The 20,510-nt window shown below is 35.6% G+C and overlaps 1 protein-coding gene across 5 annotated transcripts in view; it reads right to left on the bottom strand.

Annotated features, from left to right (window-relative positions):
• XRN1 (5'-3' exoribonuclease 1) overlaps positions 1-20,510 on the bottom strand; it is a 132,801-nt gene that overhangs the window by 12,239 nt on the left and 100,052 nt on the right. For 2 of the 5 annotated variants that reach the window (XM_063114400.1, XM_063114402.1), the window contains 5 exons: positions 15,868-15,976; positions 8,016-8,077; positions 5,591-5,713; positions 4,979-5,138; positions 1,449-1,630 (listed from right to left, as the gene is read on the bottom strand). In XM_063114400.1, the coding sequence (XP_062970470.1) occupies positions 1,449-1,630; positions 4,979-5,138; positions 5,591-5,713; positions 8,016-8,077; positions 15,868-15,976 (636 nt within the window). Of the gene's footprint in view, positions 1-1,448; positions 1,631-4,978; positions 5,139-5,590; positions 5,714-8,015; positions 8,078-10,836; positions 10,989-15,867; positions 15,977-20,510 lie in introns of those variants that run through there. The other 3 variants (XM_063114401.1, XM_063114403.1, XM_063114404.1) reach the window with 3 other exon arrangements.

Below are 20,510 nucleotides of genomic sequence, written 5' to 3'. Positions count from 1 at the left end.
ATTTTTTGGCAGCTGGCTGGTAAGAGGATCCAAATCCTTCACCTTGGACATCTTAACAATATTAAGTCTTCCAATCCACGAACACAAGATGTCTTTCTATTTATTTGTCTTCTTTAATTTCTTTTAGCAAACAATATTTTGTAGTTTTTAGTATACAAGTCTTTTGGCTTCTTTGTTAAGTTTATTCCTAAGTATTTCATTCTTTTTGATGTTAATCATAAATGGTTTTCTTAATTTCCTTTTCAGATTGTCCACTGTTAGTATATGGAAGTGCAAATGATTTTTGTGTGTTGATTTTGTATCCTGCAACTTTGCTGAATATGTTTATTAGTTCTAATAGTTTTTTTTGGTGTAATCTTCAAGGTTTTCTACATATAAGACCATATCATCTGCAAACAGAGAGAAGCTTACTTCTTCCTTTCTAATTTAGATGTCTTTTCTTTCTTTCTTTTTTTTTTTTTTGGCCTAATTGCTCTTGCTGACCTTCCAGTACTAAGTTGAATAGAAGAGGTAAAAGTGGGCATCCCTGTCTTGTTCCTGATCTTAGAAGAAACTGTTTTCTGTTTTAGGTGAGACTGTGTCAAGAACTTGGATGCAAAGAGGATAAAATAAACTTCTTGTAACCAGCAAGTCTCAAAGTGCAGTCTGGGGAACCTGAGACCTGTTCAGGGGGTCACTGAGGTCAAAACTATTTTCATAATAATATTAAGATGCTATTTGCCCTTTTTCTCATTGCTTTTTCTCATTTTCTCACAAGCATATAGAGGACAAAAAGTTCATTGATATGGTTTCAGATTCCACACTGTAGCTAACTTTAAGAAAGTACCACTTTTGCATAACTACAATGATCTGAAAAGGCTATTAAAGTTCTCTTCCTTTTTCCAACTATGTATCTGTGCGAGGCCATATATTTCTATCTTAACAACATATCATAAGAGATTGATAGTAAGAAGCATATATGAGAATTTCACTTCTTCTATTAAGCTAGAGGTAAAAACAATTTTAAAAATGTACAGCAATACCACTCTTCTCACTAAATTTTTTTGAAAAGTTATTTTTAATAAACACTTAATGTTTTTTCGGTTTCATTTCTAATATGGTAAATATGGATATAACACAAGTAAATAAAAGTTTTTTGTGTCCTCCAAAAAAGGGGGGGGAGATTCTGAGACCAAAAAGTTTGAAAACCTTCATTGTAGACCATGATCCCTAGCTCCACCATTCTACAGAATCTTGTCAGGCTACCTGTTGCCCAGGTTCCTCTCTATCAGCCTCTTTGAGGGCTCTGGCTATGTATAAATGGAATTAACAGAGTGAGAACATAAATCCATGCTGCTCATAAAGTTAAAAAAAAAATCAGCTCCATTATATTTTATCTAGCTAAAGATTTTCAATTTCTTAGATCAGTGTTAAAGAACTTATAGACATAGAACAGTAGTATACTATACCTGTGGTGTCCTAAGAAAGGAGAAATCCGGTTGTGGCATTCCAACAAAGGAACAAATTCGAGAAAGTTCAGTTACTGGTGTGGACACAGGTGGGATCTGGCCAGGAGCCGGCCAACATACATTGTCCATAGACTGAACATTATGGTACTCATTAGCATTGTGAGGCTTGTTCATATAAGATGCTACCAAAAAGGAGAAAAGGACATACCTATATTAATAAAAGATCTCAAACAATGTAATTATTGCAGGGTTTTATCAAAGAGCAAGCAGGAAATTGCTAAAAGGTAAAAAAAAAAAAAAAAAAATGAATTTCCCATGAAACAAATATAAGAACTATTTAGTACTGCCTCAAATTATTGACTTGAATAAAATTTTTAGGTGATTATACTTGATTTATGATAAATTATTAAGATAAGGATTTAAAAATATGATAGGTAGCTGACTGCTGAAAATTTAAATCTTGAGCAACTAAATGGTTCTGTTACAGGTAAAATTTGAACAGCAAATGGCTTTCTTGAACTGATTTTCAATTAATTGTTTAGTTTTGAGGCTTTGGCTTCAATCTTAATTCTTGTAATTCCATTTGACATTCTCAGACACATGGACAAATATTTTTTTTTATTCCAAAATGACACTTCTTAAAAGTTTTTCTGAAATTAAGTCTTTTAAAAGTGATTTTATATAGAAGTTTTTAAAAATTCTGAATGTTTACATTCTTTATGATTAACAAATTCACTAATAGAACAAGAGCATACCTCAGTGATGAATTAATCCAAACCTCTTTCTATTATAGATTAAAAAAAAGGTTAATTGCCCAAAGTAGTAAAGCCAATTAGCTCTGTAATATGGGCCAGATTCTGAGCTATTGACTCTAAGGTCTATGAGTTTTTCCACTACACTAAATTAAAGTAAAATTTACTTGTTGCTGAGTAGTTCCGGTCAAGATGGCGGAATAGACAGTCCTCAGCATCACTCTCTTCCACAAATCAACAAATTTACAGCCATAAAAATGTAACATCAGACAAGCTGGGGCTACTAGAGCTCAAGGGAAGAGGAGGAGAGACCCACGGAGTTCATGAAGGTTGGAGAAACCACAATGAGAGAAAGAAAAAACTGCTCTGAGGGTTTCAGGCTGTGTCCGCTTTAAAGCTGGAGCTGATGAGCCCACGGAGCAGGAACCGGCAGAAGCCACAGCTGTGCCCTTCAGATGGAGTTACTTGGAGGCAGTGGGGGAGAAGAGGACCTTGGCAGCCCCCAGGACAGCAAGGCCACTAATAGGGTTCCCGTGGACCCACGCAGGAGCGAGGAGCCAGAAGAGTTGAAAAGGGGAGCCATTCAGAGGCCAGTGAGTCATCACAAGGGACCAGTGCAGGGCACGTCCCATGGGAAGTGTTCGAAGCATGGGTGGTGGAGGAGACAGGCCCACTGGGAGAACACTGGGACACAGCAAGGACAGCTGACCCGCCACCTAATCAGTGCAGGACCACACTTAGTGGAGACTGGTCGGGAATGTAGAATTGCATGTGGTGCAGTTTGATAAAAAAACTCAGGCCCAGATCGGAGTCACTACACAATCCAGATCCACTGGGTCTCTGGAGAGCTGGAAGTACCTATAAGGCCAAACGTTAAACTCTGAGCTGCATAAAAAGCCTTCCCTAGGGAAACAGCAGCAAAGCAGCAATTTAGCTCAACCACACAGCTCAAGTACTGGTTCCCACAGGAAGTTCCCCCATTTTAGAAGTAAGCAAAGGACAACAAATTAGTTCTGGCCCAGGCACACCACCAGTGCTTTGGGGCCTGCCTGGGAACAGGAGGGTTGGAGCAGGGGACTGGAACCCCTGCGCACATCCAGGCACACCGTGCCAGCGCCTTGGGGCCCACTTGGTGACCCGAGGCATGAAGCTGGGGACCAGACACACCCCACAACCAGGCACACTGCCAGTGCCAAGGAACATGCCCAAAACATCACCTCCATGTGGGTGGCCCACCACAGCCACCACAATAACCATGGCTGCCGTGAAAGTGGCTAGATGCCACAGCCACCATGCTGGTGGTTCACCAACCACTGGAGTGCATTGACACAAGGAGAGTCACTAGCTGAGGTAAAGAAAAGAGGATGTCTCTCTCCTCAAAGCCCGTTTCAGAGTGACAGAAGAAGCATCTGCTCTATGATAATGTTGGGGGACCTGATCATACCTCTCAGCATTGGACAGATCATCTAGGCAACAAATCAACAGAGTAACCGTTATTCTTTCAGAAGGAGAGAAGAAATCTAGGGTAATTAGAGAGGGGAGGGGGGATGGACAGGGGGATGGGGATAGACTGGACAAGGGGCATAAAGAACAATTACCATTTGTAACAATATATATGCCAGTAATATTGATTTGATCAACATATCTCAATGTTGAACCCCAAAAATATGTATAATCATTTTTGATTCAATTAAAATAAATAAATAAATAAATAAATAAATAAATAAAATTTACTTGTTGACAATGGAACCATCTTTATCCAATTTTGTTTTAAAATTTTATTTTGTTCTACTTCAGGAGCATGTCTGTCACTATGCTAAATAATTCACTAGTTTCCTAATAGTTTTTGGAATTTTTAATTAATTAGTAATCTCAATATTCACTGGAGTATAAACAAAGCTAGGCTTCGCTTTTATTCCAGATTTTGATCCTTAATAAATTCAGATATGCCTATTCCAAAATGTTTTACTTCTCTCAGAAACCTCTGTCCATACCCACTTTTGTATTATTCATTCTTCCTGGTATGCTTTGGCAGATAATTATATAGACAACACTAAAGGATAGGGGTACAGAGGGAAATGGTGGATATTTATTGAAATCTAGCTATGTGCCAGATGTTATGCTATAGGTGTCACAGATTTAAGGTAATTACTCACTTCCCAAGGCCTACCTCCATCAATGATTTTTAATTAAGTTTATACATTTTTCTATTTTTACATTGAGCAAATTATTGTAACATAATACTAATATCAATTATTGGCACGTATGATATGTCAGACACAATGCTAACTGGCTTTATACATGTTATATTTATCACAACAGTCATTTGAAATGTATGTGGGTATTTCAAAACGTTTGTGGAAAAATAGAATTAAAGGATAATATGAATCTTCCCATGAACTTTTTGAAGACTCCTCATATTATTCTCATTTTATAAACAGTAAATAAGAATTTTAGAAAAGTTAACTATATATTTAAGTTACATAATCATTTTTAAATTACTGAGAAAAACAAGCTAGAATGTGAAAACCTTTCAAGGTTTTGGTATCTACAGAATATCTGTAATAGTACAAATTAAGTAATCACAAGAAGATATTTAGGGACTATCAATCTACTGGTTACATAGTTATATTATTACATAATTGACAACAAGTATAAAAATTATACTCTTAAAAATAAAAGTAGTTTTATCTTCTAAAAGCACATGATAAAAAGAATGAAATGAACAAAATTTTTGAAGTGATATTCACTACTAGTAATAGTACTTAGTTTACTTACTTAATTTCTTATTTTGTTTAGGCTGTGAGGACAGTCCATATTCATTTCTTCTATGAGAGGAAACAGTGACTTCATTACCAAACTGTTTCATTTCATTCTTATGGTCCACAGTGTCAGAGCCATCAATTTTTAGAATTTCTTTAAGCATCCGTGTTCCCTTCTTTTTTAAAAAGAATTCATACAGAGATGGTGGGAGTGGGGAGAAGAAAGTTAACAGATTTATAGAGCTTACTGATCTTTCTTTTGAAGAGTTCCATTGTTAAAAATTAACATTCAGATAGAGAGTAAGAAAAATCAACAGTCAAGAGCTGGAAAAAAAAAAAAAAAAAAAAAAAAACCCACACTTCCAGATATGGAAATAATACTTACACTTCTACTTAACTTTTGGCCCAGTAACCTAGTAGCTATGTTTGAAAAGCAGGGGAGCTACAGTCTAAAGAGAGAAAAGCAAAGGATGGCTAAATTGCCCAGGGCAGCCTGATTTTCCTCACAGGATGATAATAATGATGCAACACACCAGTCTACATGAGGAAAAAGTGTTGCATGGGGTATGTATGCATGGCCAACAGTAGAGAAACTACCATAGTATAAAATCTTCTACAAAATACGAACCATAGCAAATGACTGTGGTGACAAGTGCTCTTCACTTGAAGGCTCTCTGTGACGAGATGAGCATACTTCATTTTCTTTGGAGATATTCAAGGATGCTAAAAAGTTCTCAATTCCAGAGTTAGGCTAAAAGAATAAAAATTTTGTGCATGAAGGTGAAAGTATAAAGATACAGAAATAGCTGAGAGTTTTATATACAAAAAGTGTCATTCAACTTTCACTCAATCATCTTCCCAGGTGTTAAAGTTTGGGAAGAGAAATTAATAAATGATCTTTTACCTTATCAATAGCATTTGGATAATCAGTCACAACCTTTTGGGTTTCTGAGACTTCTGGACTTTCATTTCTCTTGAATAGCATAATATTACATTTGGCAGGCCCTCAAAAAGTCTATAAAAAAGTAAAAATGGGCTTTTTGTGCAAATAAATATATAGTTACTACTTTATGGTGTTCTAAATAAATTGCTGCAAAATTTTTTATGTGCTATTTTCCTTTTTTTTTTGGCAGCTGGCCCTTGGTATAACAATACTGCGCTGTGACCAAGTGAGCTAACCGGCCAGCCCCTACTTTCCCCTTTTACATAATATGAAGAAAAACGGGCCTGTTAAACTTGGATGTGGAGAAAAATTACTTTTCTTCATTTAGCAGTAAATGAGACTAGCATTTCCTTCAATTATGAATGTAGGCAATAAAGCACTGCTATGGACTGCATGTTTGCATCCCCCCTAAAGTCTTACACTGAAGCCCTAACCCCTAATGGGATGGTATTAGAAGGTGAGCTTTCGGGATGTAATTAGGTTTAGACGAGGTCATTAGGGTGGAGCCCCCAAGGTGGGACTAGTGTACTTGTAAGAAGAGAAACAGAGCAGCGCTCTTGCTCTCCACTATGTTAAAATAAGAGATGATGGGCCGTCTTCAAGCCAGGAAGAGAGCTCTCAACAGACACCAGCATCTCACTAGATTCTATAACTGATATTCTTTAAAGTCGTATTTTATTTTAGCATTAAAAACATTATTAGTCTAACACTGCCTTGATCTCGGAATTACCAGCTTCCAGAAATGAGAGACATAAATGTTTGATGTTTAAGCCATCTAGTCTATGGTATTTTTGTTACAGCAGCCCAAACCGAGTAGGAAAACAATAGCAGTGATTTTAATTGTATTTCAGTATAACCGGTTTTTAAAAAAATCTTATATATTTTATTTTAGCATTCAAAACAAAATTCTGAGGGGGCTGGCCGGTTAACTTTGTTGGTGAGAGTATAGCCTTATAACACCAAAGTCATAGGTTTGGATCCCCATGCCAGTCAGCAACCAAATAAAAAACAAAAAGCATTATTCTGAAAACATAATAATAGCTTTATTAAAAGCCTGTAGGCTTCACCAAAAAGTCCTATTGCACAAAAAGTTTTTCAATCCCTTTTTTAGAAGAAAGGAAATTATAGCATAAGAGTTTGAGAAGGAGAGGACCTTAAAAGTCAGGCAATTAAACCATTTGCTGGCATCTAAATATTAATAGATTTCTGGCCTGGCCCCTGGCTCACTCGGGAGAGTGCGGCACTCATAGTGCCGGAGGCCGCGGGTTCAGATCCTATCTAGGGATGGCCAGTGCGCTCACTGGCTGAGCATGGTGCGGACGACACCAAGCCAAGGGTTATGATCTCGTTACCGGTCACAAAAGAAAAAAAAAAAAATTAATGGATTCCATTTACTGTGAACCTGTTATATGTGAAATATTCTGCTAAGACATCTTCTATGTATGTAATATTTTATTAGCTTATAAAATATCAATTTTTAAAAACGCATATTAAAATATAATATGCATACAGAAAAGTGCATGTTTTGTAAACATGTCAAATTTTTTAGATCAAAACTTTGTTATTCTTTGATTATAAAATGTATACATACTCCTTATCAAGTAGCAGACTATATGAAAGAAAATATAAATGATCTCAGCTTCCCTCAAACCAATCTAATTCCACAGAAATTATCCTGTTAAGTTTGCTATGCTGTTCCATATACCTTCACTGTATATACAATTACATATTTCCATATATTTTACAAATAAATGTATAGATCTATGCATGTCTATATAGACTATACATATTGAGAGATACCACAAGTGATCAATATTTTTATCTCCATTTTAAAGATTAAGAAATTGAGGCTGTGAGAGGTAAAGTGAATTGCTCAAGGCCACCCAACTAGGAAATTGTAGAATCAGGATTTCAGGTGCCTCTAGTTCTACATCCTAGCCTCCTGCAGTGCAACCTCCCATCCAAGTGACTGTTAGCCTACACTTCAGCAGCCCTATTACCATGCACTATAGATTTGGTTGGAAAGTTTACAAAATTCAGCAAGATGCCACAGAGGCACCAACAACATAAAAGAGCTGGCTACTAGAAATTTGACTTTAAGAAAGATTACCTGTTTATTGGACATTTTTTGTGACCGACACTCAGCTTTAGGACTCTTACACTCTTCTTTAACTAGAGAAAAGAAAACAAAAATGTTGGTAAATAAGAGAGCTTATTGCTCAATAATTAAATTTACCAAATATTTACCACAGCAAGGCACTGTGATAAAAATTCAGAGAATTCCAAGAAGACACAGTCTAGTATCTTAATGAATTTATAATCTAAGTAAAGGGGAGAAGAGATACTCACTGATCATAATAAGGGAGAAGGAAAGGTGGCATTTAAATTGTGCCTTCAAGAATGGTAGGTTTCCAAAGGACAGAATAGGAGGCTAAACATTCAAGGCAAAGGAAATAGTGGGAGAAGACATGGAAGCTAAAAGCAAGGAATGTGTTTACAGAACTCTAGAGCAGTTCCAGTGGAGGTGAAGGAGTATAATGGAGCTCAGTGGAAGGAAAGAAGCATGTTAGAGCTATAATCTGCAAGGTATTGATGGCTATGGAATTAAGTTAGTAGGCAATGCGCAACCAATCACAGAAAGGTTTTGAGCAGATAGTAATCTGATGAGAATTTTGCTTTAGGAAGAATAATATATGGCAATAGCCTACTGGCTACATAGCAGAGTAAGAGACCAATTAGGCAGCTATTTCAATGTTCCCATTAAGGGGAAATTGGGAAGATGGTAAGAGAAATGAAAAGGATGGATTTGAGACATTATCTTGATAGGATTTAGCAAATAGCAGAATGTGGAGAAGGAGATGAGGGACATGAGGGGGATAACAAAAAGCATGAAAAGGATGCTTTTTGTAATCACTGAATAATATTTTATTATATTGAATATAACAGATTATATGGCTGTACCATAACCTACTTTTATCACTTTCTATCAGACTGTTTATTAAGCCAGTCTGGAAGAAAAAAAAGGTGGGTAAAGAGAGAAGAGGAAAGAAGAAAGGAAGGAAGGAGGTATAAAAGAGGGAAAAAAGGGTGAGAAAAGAAGCAGGGGAAGGAAAGAGGGGGGAAGGTACGGGGGTAGGGTATGGGATGAGAGGGGTGGGAAGGAAGAGCAGAGGGGAGAAGTGAGGGTAAAAGAGGAAACAGAAAGAAGGGAAAAGAGAGGGGGAGAGTTGAGGAGGAAAGGAAAGGTAAAGAAAGTAAGGAAGAGAGGAAGATAAAGAAGTAATCTTACAAAAATAATAAAAAAAAGTGAGCTGAACTGTATCAACACTAAACCCTTGTTAATAAACACACACACATGCAAACTAATTGCAACACTGCAAAATAACTTAGTTTATATACATCTATGTAAACAATAATTTGAAGAAAAATCACAATGAATTTGAATTAAATTTTTAAGCCATATTTATCACACTTATAGGGATATTAATCGATATTTAACTTGAAAGGTAAAAGAAACAAAAATAACTTATAGATACCAGTGCTAAAGAAATGGTTCAGCAGTTATCAAACTGAACCAAACTTAAAAGTCTCAAAATTTTTTTTAAAAAATAGCTTTTTAGAAAAAGATTTTAAAAGACTCTGCTATATACTTTCATTATACATAAAATACAATAAATGAGTCTCAGGGCTCTGCACTGGTTATTTCCTCTTCTGGAAAGCTCCTTAGCCAGCTTTACATAGATCATGTCTCCTCACCCTTTTATTTGGGTCTCTGCTGGAATGTTTTCTTCTCAGAAAGGCCTTCCTTGAAAACCCTATTTAAAAGAGCATCCCTATCACTCTGTCCTCTTAATCTGCTTTATTTGTAAAACATCATATCACTTATCCTTGCTTCAGATTATGACATTTACTGTTTGCTTGCTTATTATCAATCTCTGCCTTAGAATATAAACTCTGTTAGGTCAGAAAATTTGTCTTCATGGGGCTGGTCAGTTTGCTCAGTTGGTTAGATCATGGTGCTGATAACACCAAGGCCAAGGGTTTGGATTCCCAAATCGGCCAGCCCCCAAAAGCAAAACAAAACAAAAATTTGTCTTCTTGTTCCCTCATGTATCCCTAGCACCTAGAACAGTGCCTTGCACATCATAAATCAATAAATAGCAGTTGAATAAACAAATAAATGGATAACAAATGAGTTATATTTTGAATATAAAGAGCAATTTACTGCAATTTGGGAATACTTTGATCAAGGAAAGAGAAAAAATAACCATAGGATGAAGATTCTTATCTCTGTATCTGCATTCCCTACTGTGTTAGAAGACAGTAGACACTACTGAAGGAATGAAGAGTAAAAAATACATAAATTTCACGAGAGTACATATTTTACACAAAAACCTGTAATATAGCTTGAGTAATTTAACAGGCAAGTGTTTATAAACAGAAAAGTAACTGGATCAGTCTGAATGAGATTTATCTCAAGTAGCAGTATCTCAAGTGAGGCAGCATCACCAAAAATGTCAGAGAAAGGACCTCTAAAAATTCTCTCCTCCATAAAAGAAATAAGAGAATGGGCATAAATTACCAGAATCCAAATTTTCAGAACTATAGAAGTTAAAAGCTTATGGCAATCTGGGAAGTGTTTATTCTGGAAAAAAGACTGAACCTCAATAAGAACAGTGAGGCTGACTGGTTAGCTCAGTTGGTTAGAGCGCAGCCTTATAATACCTAGGTCATGGGTTTGGATCCCCACACAGGCCAGCTGCCCTCCCTCCCCCAAAAAGAGGCTGCCTGGTTAGTTCAGTTGGTCAGTAAGAACAGCGAGTTCCTTGGCGTGTAACTTGTGTTAGTCATATTCCCCACTCTCCAGCTCCATGTAGCCTTGGAAAATAACAGCCAGCATTTGTGGTGAAAATCAATAGCCTGGCATTTACCAGAATGATCAAAATGAGGCTGGGGTTCTTTCAAAGCATCATTCCCAAAGAACTGTTATTGGACCTTTCTGGCCGTTCCTTGGATGTCTCTTGCAAGGCTGTCTGTAGTTGACCCGATTCAGAGCTCAACCAGTGTGGAAAAGCATTTTTCCCTGAGGCCATATTTGAAAACAATTACAAGCCATTGATTAACTTTGCAACCACCTGAGGTGGTGGATACAGCAGGGGGAAAAAAAAAACCTACTAAAAACCTTAAAAATATTAAATAAAAATTATAGGAGATCATTATTTTGGACTAAGCTCCTGCACTAGGCCCCAACAGACCAGAATAAAAATCAAAATGGAGTCATCCCTGCTAAGTTCCACATCACCAAACCCAAACAAGCCAGTTTGAATCTTCAATAGACATGGTAATAAAGTTCTCTTTGCTTTGATCTTTAAACAAAACAAGTAAGTAACTTGATGTTAACCAATTATTTTTCCATTGTTCTGTATCCCTGTTCCCAACTTATGAGGAAAGTAACTGTCAAGTGACCAATCCACTTTTTGTTCTTTGTTTCTGCTTTTTTAGCTCCTTTTCTATCTATGAAGCCAACCTCTTTTGCTCAGTTCATTGGAACACATATTCCATTTTATAGAAAGAAGTGCCCAATTCTGGAATTGCAATAAAGCCAAATGAGATAATTAAATTTGTTGTAATTTTGTCCTTTGACAAAAGGAAAAGCTGGAGAATGAGATGTCCATAGGGGCTTAGAAAAGCTCTGATATATTACTGGGAATCTAGAATCCATGTGTTTGCCTATGGCTGCATGAATGTTCAGGAAAGACCTGAGAAGGCCCCAAATACTCAACTCTGGCTGACCTTGAGGCTTTGCACAAGGAGGAAATGAAAGCTAAAGCTGAGTTATCAGCTAACTGCTTGGTTGAGAACTGAAGGCATGACCTATCAAATACATAGTAGCCCCTCAGCAACGACTGGGACACTTACTGGTTCTAGGAATTTAAGAAAGTATCTACCCAATCGTTATCTGACCCCTAAGGTAACCAAGCAGAGACTTTGGTGGCTACACACGACAAAGACTTTGCAGAATTAGTTTAGAAAAAGCACTAAACAAACAACAACAATTACAACAAATACCAAGCCCCTGGGGTGTGGATGGTGGAAGAATATGATTTCCAGAGTAACCATATTATACTATTTCAAAAAATAAAAATAAAAAAATTATGAGAAATGCAAAGAAACAATAAAGTATGCATTCTAAAAGAGACACACTTCTGATTCAAAGACACAAACAGGTTGAAAGTAAAAAGATGGAAAGATATACCATGCATGCATACAGTATCCAAGGGGAACCTAAGTGGCTATGCTAGTATCAGACAAAATAGGTTTTAAGATAAAAATTGTTACTACAGAAGGACCTTTTATAATGATAAAAGAGTTGATCTATCAAAAAGATATGACAATTAAAATAATTCTGTACCTAACGATAAGGCCCCAAAGTACATGAAGCAAAAACTGACAGAAATTAAAGGGATAAATAGACAATTCAACAATAATAGTTGGAGACTTTAATACTCCACTTAGCTGTAAACGTGCATATTTTAAAAAGTTCTCAAATCAATAACCTAATATTCCACTGTAAGAAACTGCAAAAAATAATATACTAAACCTAAAGCAAGAAGAAAGGAAACAGTAAGGCTCAGAGTGGAAATAAATAAAATGGAGACTAGAAAAGCAATTGAGAAAAATCAACGAAATGAGAAGTTGGCTTTTTGAAAAGATCAACAAAATTGACAAACTGTTAGCTAGACTAAGAAAAAAGAGAGAAGATGCAAATAAAATCAGAAGTTAAAGGACGTTTATTACTATTGACCTTAAGAAATGAAAAGGATTATGAGGAAATACTAAGGAAACTGTATGCCAGCAACTTAAATAACCTAGATAAAATGGACAAATTCCTACAAAGACACAAACTATTTAAACTGACTCGTGGAAACAGACAATCTGAACGGAACTATAACAAGTAGAGACTGAATTAGTTAAGTATAAAAACTTGCCATAAAGAGAAGCCCAGCAGGTCCAGATGGCTTCACTGGTGAATTTTATTAAATGTTTAAAGAGGAAGAAATATCAATCCTTCCCAAACTCTTCCAAAAAATAGAAGAGGGAACACTTCCCAACTCATTTTATGAGAGCAGTATTACCATGATACCAAAATCAAAGTCATCATAAGAAAAGAAAATTATGAATATAGATGCAAAAATCCTCAACAAAATACTAGCAAATAAAATCCTGCAGCATATAAAAAGGATTATACACTATGACCTGGTGAGATTTATCCCAGGAATGCAAAGTTGGTTCAACATATGAAGCACAATCAATGGAATACATTATATAAACTGAATAAAGGGCAAAATCCACAGATCATCTCAACAGACAGAAATAACATTTAATAAAATCTAACACCCTTCTAAGATTAAAAAAAAAATCTACAACCTAGGAATAGAAGGATCCTTTCTCACCTAATAAAGGGTATCTATGAGAAACCCACAGCTAACATCACACTTAATGGTGCAAGATTGAAAGCTGATCTCTAAGATCAAGACAAGACAAGAATGTACACTCTAACCACTTCTATTCAAATTTGTACTAGTGGTTCTAGACATAGCAATTAGGCAAGAAAAGAAATAAAAGGCATCCAGATTTATAGAAAGAAGTACAACTATTTCTATTTGCAGAAGCCCCCCAAAATTAGGGCTAATAAACAAGTTCAGCAAGGTGGCATGATCAATACACAAAAGTCAGTTTTTGTTCTATAAATAGCAATGAACAATCCAAAAATAAAATTAAGAACACAGTTCCATTGACAATAGCACTAAAAAGAATACAATACTTAGGAATAAATTTGACAAAAAATGTATATGACATGTGCACTGAAGACAGTAAGACATCACTGGAAGAAATTAAAGACCTAAATAAATGGAAAGATATCCTATATTCATGGATATGAAGACCTAATATTATTAAGATGACAATAAATCAATGCAATCCCTATAACAGTTCCAGCTGCCTTTTTTGCAGAAATAAGATGATCTTAAAATTCATATGAAAATGCAAGTGACACAAACTAGAAAATACTGCCTTGAAAAAGGAAAACAAAGTTGCAGGACTCAAATTTTCTGATTTCAAAACTTATGACAAAGCTACAGTAATCAAGATAGTGTGTTGTTTGCATAAGGACAGGCACACACAACAGTGGAATGGAACTGAGTCCAGAAATAAACCCATACATAAAATATCAATAAAATTTTTTTTTTTTTTTTTTTTTAAAGGAACCATTATTTTTTTTTATTTTATTTTATTTTTTTTGTCGTTTTTTCGTGACCGGCACTCAGCCAGTGAGTGCACCGATCAGTCCTATATAGGATCCGAACCCGCGGCGGGAGCGTCGCCGCGCTCCCAGCGCAGCACTCTACCAAGTGCGCCACGGGCTCGGCCCATCAATAAAATTTTTGATAAGAGTGCCAAGACTATCTAATGGGGTGTCAAGAGATTCAATGTGGAAATAATAAATAAAATAAAATAATTAAAATAAATTTAACTTAATATTTAATAAGTTAAATAAAATAAATTTAATTAATTAATTAAAAAATAATAAAAGTGGTCTTTTTAATGAATGGTGCTGGGACAACTAGATATCCACACGCAAAAGAATGAGTATGAACACCTACCTTGTAACACATATAAACATTTACTCAAACAACAAAAAAAGAAAAAATAAACATTTACTCCAAATGGAAAGAGACTTAAATGTAAGAGCTAAAACTATACAACTATTAGAAGAAAAATGGTGTAACACTTCATGACCTTGGATTAGGCAATGGTTTCTTAGGTATGATACCTAAAGCATAGGCAACCAAAGAAAAAGTAGAAAAAAATACACAAATTGGATTTCATCAAAATTAAAAACTTTTGTGCTTCAAGAATACCATAAAGAAAGTTAAACAACAACCCACAGAATGGGTGAAAACATTTGCACATCATACATCTGATAAGTGTGTAGTATCTAGAATTTATAAAAAATTCTTACAAATTAAGAATAAAAACCCAAACAATCCAATTAAAAAATAAACCAAGGATTTGAACAGACATTTCTCCAAAGATATATAATCAACAAGCACATGAAAAGACGATCAACATTATTAGCCATTAATGAATCACAAATGAAAATCACAAGGAGATTCCACTTCACACCTACTAGGATGGCTATTATCAAAGAGATGAACAATAAATAATAAGCACTATGGAGGATGTGGAGAAATTGGACCCTCACATATTGCTGGTGCAAATATAAAATGGTACAGTCACTTTGGAAAAAGTTTGGTGGTTCCATCAAAAGTTAAACATACAGTTACCATATGACTCAGTCGTTCCACTCATATGTATATACCCAAGCGAACTGTAAACATATGTTCACACAAAACCTTGTATGAGTACACAGATATTCATAGCAGCATTATTCATTATAGCTCCAAAGAGGAAACAACCCCAATGTCCATCAACGGATGAATGGATAAACAAAATGTAGTATTCATACAATGAAATTTTATTCAGCCATAAAAAGGAATAAGGTGCTGATACATGCTACAACATGGATGAACCTTGAAAACATTATGACAAGTGGATGAAGCCAGTCACAAAAAGTCACATATTTTCTGATTCTATTTATATGAAAAGTCCACAATAGGTAAATCCATAGATATAAAAAGTAAATTAGTAGTTGCCAGGGTTCAGAGGAGTGACTGCTAATTGGTATAATGTCTCTTTTTGGGGTGATGAAAATGTTCTAAATTTAGATAGTGGTGTTGGTTGTACAACTCTGTGAAAATATAAAAAAAAAAAAACCCACTGATTTTTTTACTTTAAAAGAATGAATTTATTTTATGTAAATATATCTCTATAAAGCTTTTTATTTAAAAAAGAAACAAAGCAGAAAGCACACAAGTACACCTTTCTAACTTAAAACTTACATTTTCTGTGAGGGTCATGTTTTCTTTGTTGATATTTAACACTGTTGTCATTAAAGCCAGATTTATGATGTTGATTTACTTGACTTATTTCTTGAGGTAGAACTGCATCCTGAAAGTTAAAATTCTTATAAATTAGTTAAATAAAATCTTAATACTATAACTACTTATTTTCCTCAAGTTTTAATAAATAATTACTTCTTAAAAAATAATTATTTTTAAAGTTTATTAGAAAAAACTTAATACAGAAAAGTATACAATTTTCAAAGCTATCCAAATTCCAACACCAGAAATAACAATCATTAACATAGTGATCTTCACTCCTGATATTTCTATAATATGCATTAGATAGACAGCAAGGTACACAGAAAATAATCAATTTATAAAAATGCTATTTTCAATAGAAAGAGTTAAATCTAAATTTGCTTGAAGTTAATAAATGCAGAAACTAAAGAATATATTAAACTTTAGGTAAATGTTTCTTCACAACAGAAATACTGGTCTTTAAAGATCCCACCAGATTTGTTTCAAAATAATCCCATCTCTGGAGTAGGTGGGGGTGGGAAGTGAATACGGGTTATAGAAAAAACAGGACTGGACATGAGCAAGGTAGGGGATGAGTACCTAGGGGTTGATTTATACTACTGACTTCATTATGTTTAAAATTTTCGATTAAAAAGCTTAAAAAATTTTATCTCTTTTGTTTCTGTCATGAAAGTTGAAGATATTAGCCCATTTATATTCCCTTCCATGTTCTTTCCCCAATATCTGATTTTTATTAATTAATATTTAAATCATCAAGGTTTTTAAATGGTGGAAGTCTTCATTACCAGATAGCAAGACTGATTATAAAGCTATGGTAACGGAGATAGTTCATATACAGACAGAATTAGCAAAATGGCATGGGTAGGTTTCATACAATATAAAGATTACATCAGATCCTTTTGTTTTTTGATAGGGAGAGAAAGCCTGAAGGCAAAAAGAGATAATCTGCCACAGTTGAAGCAGCAAGAGGAAGCAAAAGTGGAGGGAGGCTGGAGATGTTCAATACAAATTATTTATTTCACAATTTTGTTTTTTGCAAACACTACTTATTTTCTTCTGAGCACAGACAAATGAACACTGGATACAAAAGCACATCATGTCCCAGCTGTCAGTGGGCATGCTCCAAAATAGCAATGATATGTACTGGACTGTGAAGGAAGCTCCAATGAGCTCACTTGCACAGAAACATCCAAGACTTTTCAGTCTTTAAGAGTCATAATGGCATGAGATTTCTATCATCATGGCACAATGGCTGGTGGGGTTTGGGGCTATAGCAGTACATTATTGGAGGTTTTGACTCTAAGGAAGGGAATGAGAACATTGGGATCGATAGGTATGAAGAAGTATTGCGTGAGCGTCTATTACATGCCAGCAATGGTAAGATGCACTTTGCATTCATTATCTTCATTATTATAGCAGTGCTAGCACCATAATTATGCTATGGTATACTTTGATTCCATTTTATAGATGAGTAAACTGAGGCTTAAAGTGATAAAGTAATCTTGTCACAGAACTAAGTAACAGGAGAGCTGACATTTGAGCTCTAACTCCAAAACCCATGTTCACAGTACCACTTTAGAGAAAAGGTTGGCCATAAGTTTAATTAGAAAGCAAATATTTTAGTTTTGAGTATAGTTTTTAAGGTTGTTTTATTTGATAACTATTTAAAGCTATTTGTGTTAGTAACTTTGCCCTCTTTTGTCAATAAAAGCTTGAATATTTTTTTTTATCATGGTGAGTTCTTTTGAATTTGCTCATCAGATGAATACCAGTCTAGGCTACTTATTAATGCTTCATGGATATAAGTGTTATATTTGGTGGCTCATAATTCTTGGAACATATAGGAGATAAAACATGGGAGTATTCAGCTGAAATAAATAATGAAATAGCAACCAAAACCAAGAGTTGCATGCAGAAGATTATGAGGAAATATAACACCAAGTGGTTCTCAAGGAAACAGTCAACTTTGTCAGCGATCTAGGGGGATTTTGGTAATGAGAAAACAAAGGGCATTCTAAGTGGAAGGAACAAAAAGAACGTATAACCTGAAATGGGAATCATCCGTTTGTGGGAAAGGGAAAGTAATCAGACCAATCTGACTGGAACAGACTATTTTACCAAATAGTTGGACTTTGTATGAATTAGTTAAGGTTAGATTATAGAAGGCCTTAGATATTATCTTGAGGAGTTGAAGTTGGATTCCAATATTACTAAACAGGGAGCCCTCTACATTCTAGAGTATTACAGCAACACTACTTTAGGGCTGTAAAAAACCTCAAAGGTCATCTAAGTCCAATGCCTTCATTTTATACATGAGGCCACAGAAGCCCAGGGAAATACATTTGTTCAACTGGAGTCACAAAACCTGATTTCCTGATTCTGAGTCCAATACCATACTTAGGATGCCACATTTCTTCAGGGGGTAAATTGAGTTCAAACTCAGTAGATACTTTGCCCAATTAGCCTCAGGGCTAACACAGGTAAAAGGGTCTTTAAGAAAGATTAATCAGGCAGTAGTACATAAAAAAATTGTAAGTGAAAGAGATAAGAAACCGGAAGCATAGAAAGGAGGTTAATCTAAGCCAGGATGACAATCTAAAGTCCACTTGAAGGACTCCAGAGAAGGAGTAGAAAGATTTAAGATCTCATTGCAAAAAAATACTAGAGAGAAAGCAAAAAATTTTGACTCCAAGCTTTTTAGGGAAAAAAAAAAGCTTTTTAGATTATATGTCTGGGGAAATGGTGGTGTTAGAAATAAGGATAAGAGAAAAAGCTTTAGGTGAGATCAATTCTGGGACATTTTGAGGTTGAGATGAGGTGGAGTATCCAGCTATACCTATCTTCTAGAAAGTTGGAGATATTAGATTATATCTTGATTGAGAGATTGGAGATGTAGATTAGTGGTACTTAGCAGAGAGGTAAGAGTCAAAGCCATCAGTCAAGCAATAAGGCAAAAGGGAAAAGAAATCTGTTGTTGAGTTTAGGGGAACAGTTCTCAGTGAAAGGTAGGAGGAACAGGAGTTTAAAAAGTTGAACAAATAGGTAATCGCAAGGAACTCAACGTGTTTTCTTTCGGAGCAAAACTCCTAGAAAGAATTGCCTATGCCGCTGCCTCTAATTTCTCTTTCCTTTCTCTCTTAAACCCACTTAAATCTATCTTTCATGCCCATCTCTCTACTGAAACTGCTCTTGTCAAGGTTCTCAATGACCTTCATGTGCTAATCCCTATGGTCAATCCTCAGTTTTCATCTTAATTGATCCATCAGCAGCATTTGACACAGTTGATCACTCTGTTCTCTTTGATATCTACTCTCCACTTGACATCAGCACACCACCCTTCCTTAATTTTCTTCTTGTCTCATTAGCTATTGTTTCTCTGTCTTTCTTGTCGGTTTCACCTAATCTCTTGGACTCTTTAAAGATGGAATGCTCTAAGACTAAGTTATTGGACCTCTTTTCCATCTACACCCACTTCCTTGAATGAATGGATGGATGGACAGATAAATAAACAGATAGGCAGACAGAGACAGACATAGATACACACACAAATACATATACATATAGACACACATACATGATGACTCCCAAATTTCTCTCTCCAGCTTGGAAGTCCTCCGTGACCTTTAGACTCAATGTCCAAACCTACATCTCCACTCAAATATCCAGCTCTATATCTTCACTTGAATGTTTAATATACATCTCAAACTTAACCATATCCAAAACTGACCTCTTGATCTTCTCCTCACAAACCTACTTGACCTGAAATTGTTCCCATCTTAGTTAGTAGCCACTCTATCCTTTCACTCAGACCTTAAGAGTTCAAATCCTTTACTCCTTCCTTTCTCTTTTACTCCCATATCCATTCATTATGAGCTGGAAATCCCTTCCGAATATGTCTAAATTGAACCACTTCTCACAGGCTCCTACTGTGCTGGTCCAAATTCATATCAACTCTCACCTTGATGATTACAATAGTCTCTAACAATCTGCTTCCACCCTGGCTCCTTTACAGTCTATTCTCAAGATAGCAGGCAGAGTGATCTTATGAATAATATGTTAGATTAATATAGGTCCGTCTGCTGCTCAAAACCCTCCACTGGTAAAAGCCAGTGTCCTTCTAATGGTCTGGAAGGTTCTATATTGATATGTCACCTCTTTAATTACATTATCCACAACCCACCCTCCTGTTTCAACCATAATGGTCTTATTTCTGTTCCTTGAGTATGCCAGGACGGGCCCACCAACAGGTCCTTTGAATTTGTCCGGATAATCTCCCCTCAGATATTTACATACCCCACTCCTCATTTCATTTAAATCTTTGCTTAAATGGTTATCTGATCATTCCATTTAAAACTGCCATACCTCGCCTCCCCTCTCCCCAACATTCCCTATCCTCCTTCCCTGAAATTTTTCTCAAACTTAGATATTATCTTCTAATATACCAAGTAATTTATTTATCTTATTGACCTCTTCTCTCTGGCCTACTAATTAAATGAAGGCCAGGATTTTTGTTTTGCTTACTGCTACATTCTCACGGCACAGAAAAATGCCTGACACACAGTAGGCACTCAATAGATATGTGCTGAATGAACGAATTAATA

The sequence above is a fragment of the Cynocephalus volans genome, chromosome 11 (assembly GCF_027409185.1).
Source record: "Cynocephalus volans isolate mCynVol1 chromosome 11, mCynVol1.pri, whole genome shotgun sequence".
Lineage (NCBI taxonomy): Eukaryota > Metazoa > Chordata > Mammalia > Dermoptera > Cynocephalidae > Cynocephalus > Cynocephalus volans.
Note: the sequence above shows the minus strand (reverse complement) of the source record. Positions and strands in the feature narration are given on the sequence as shown.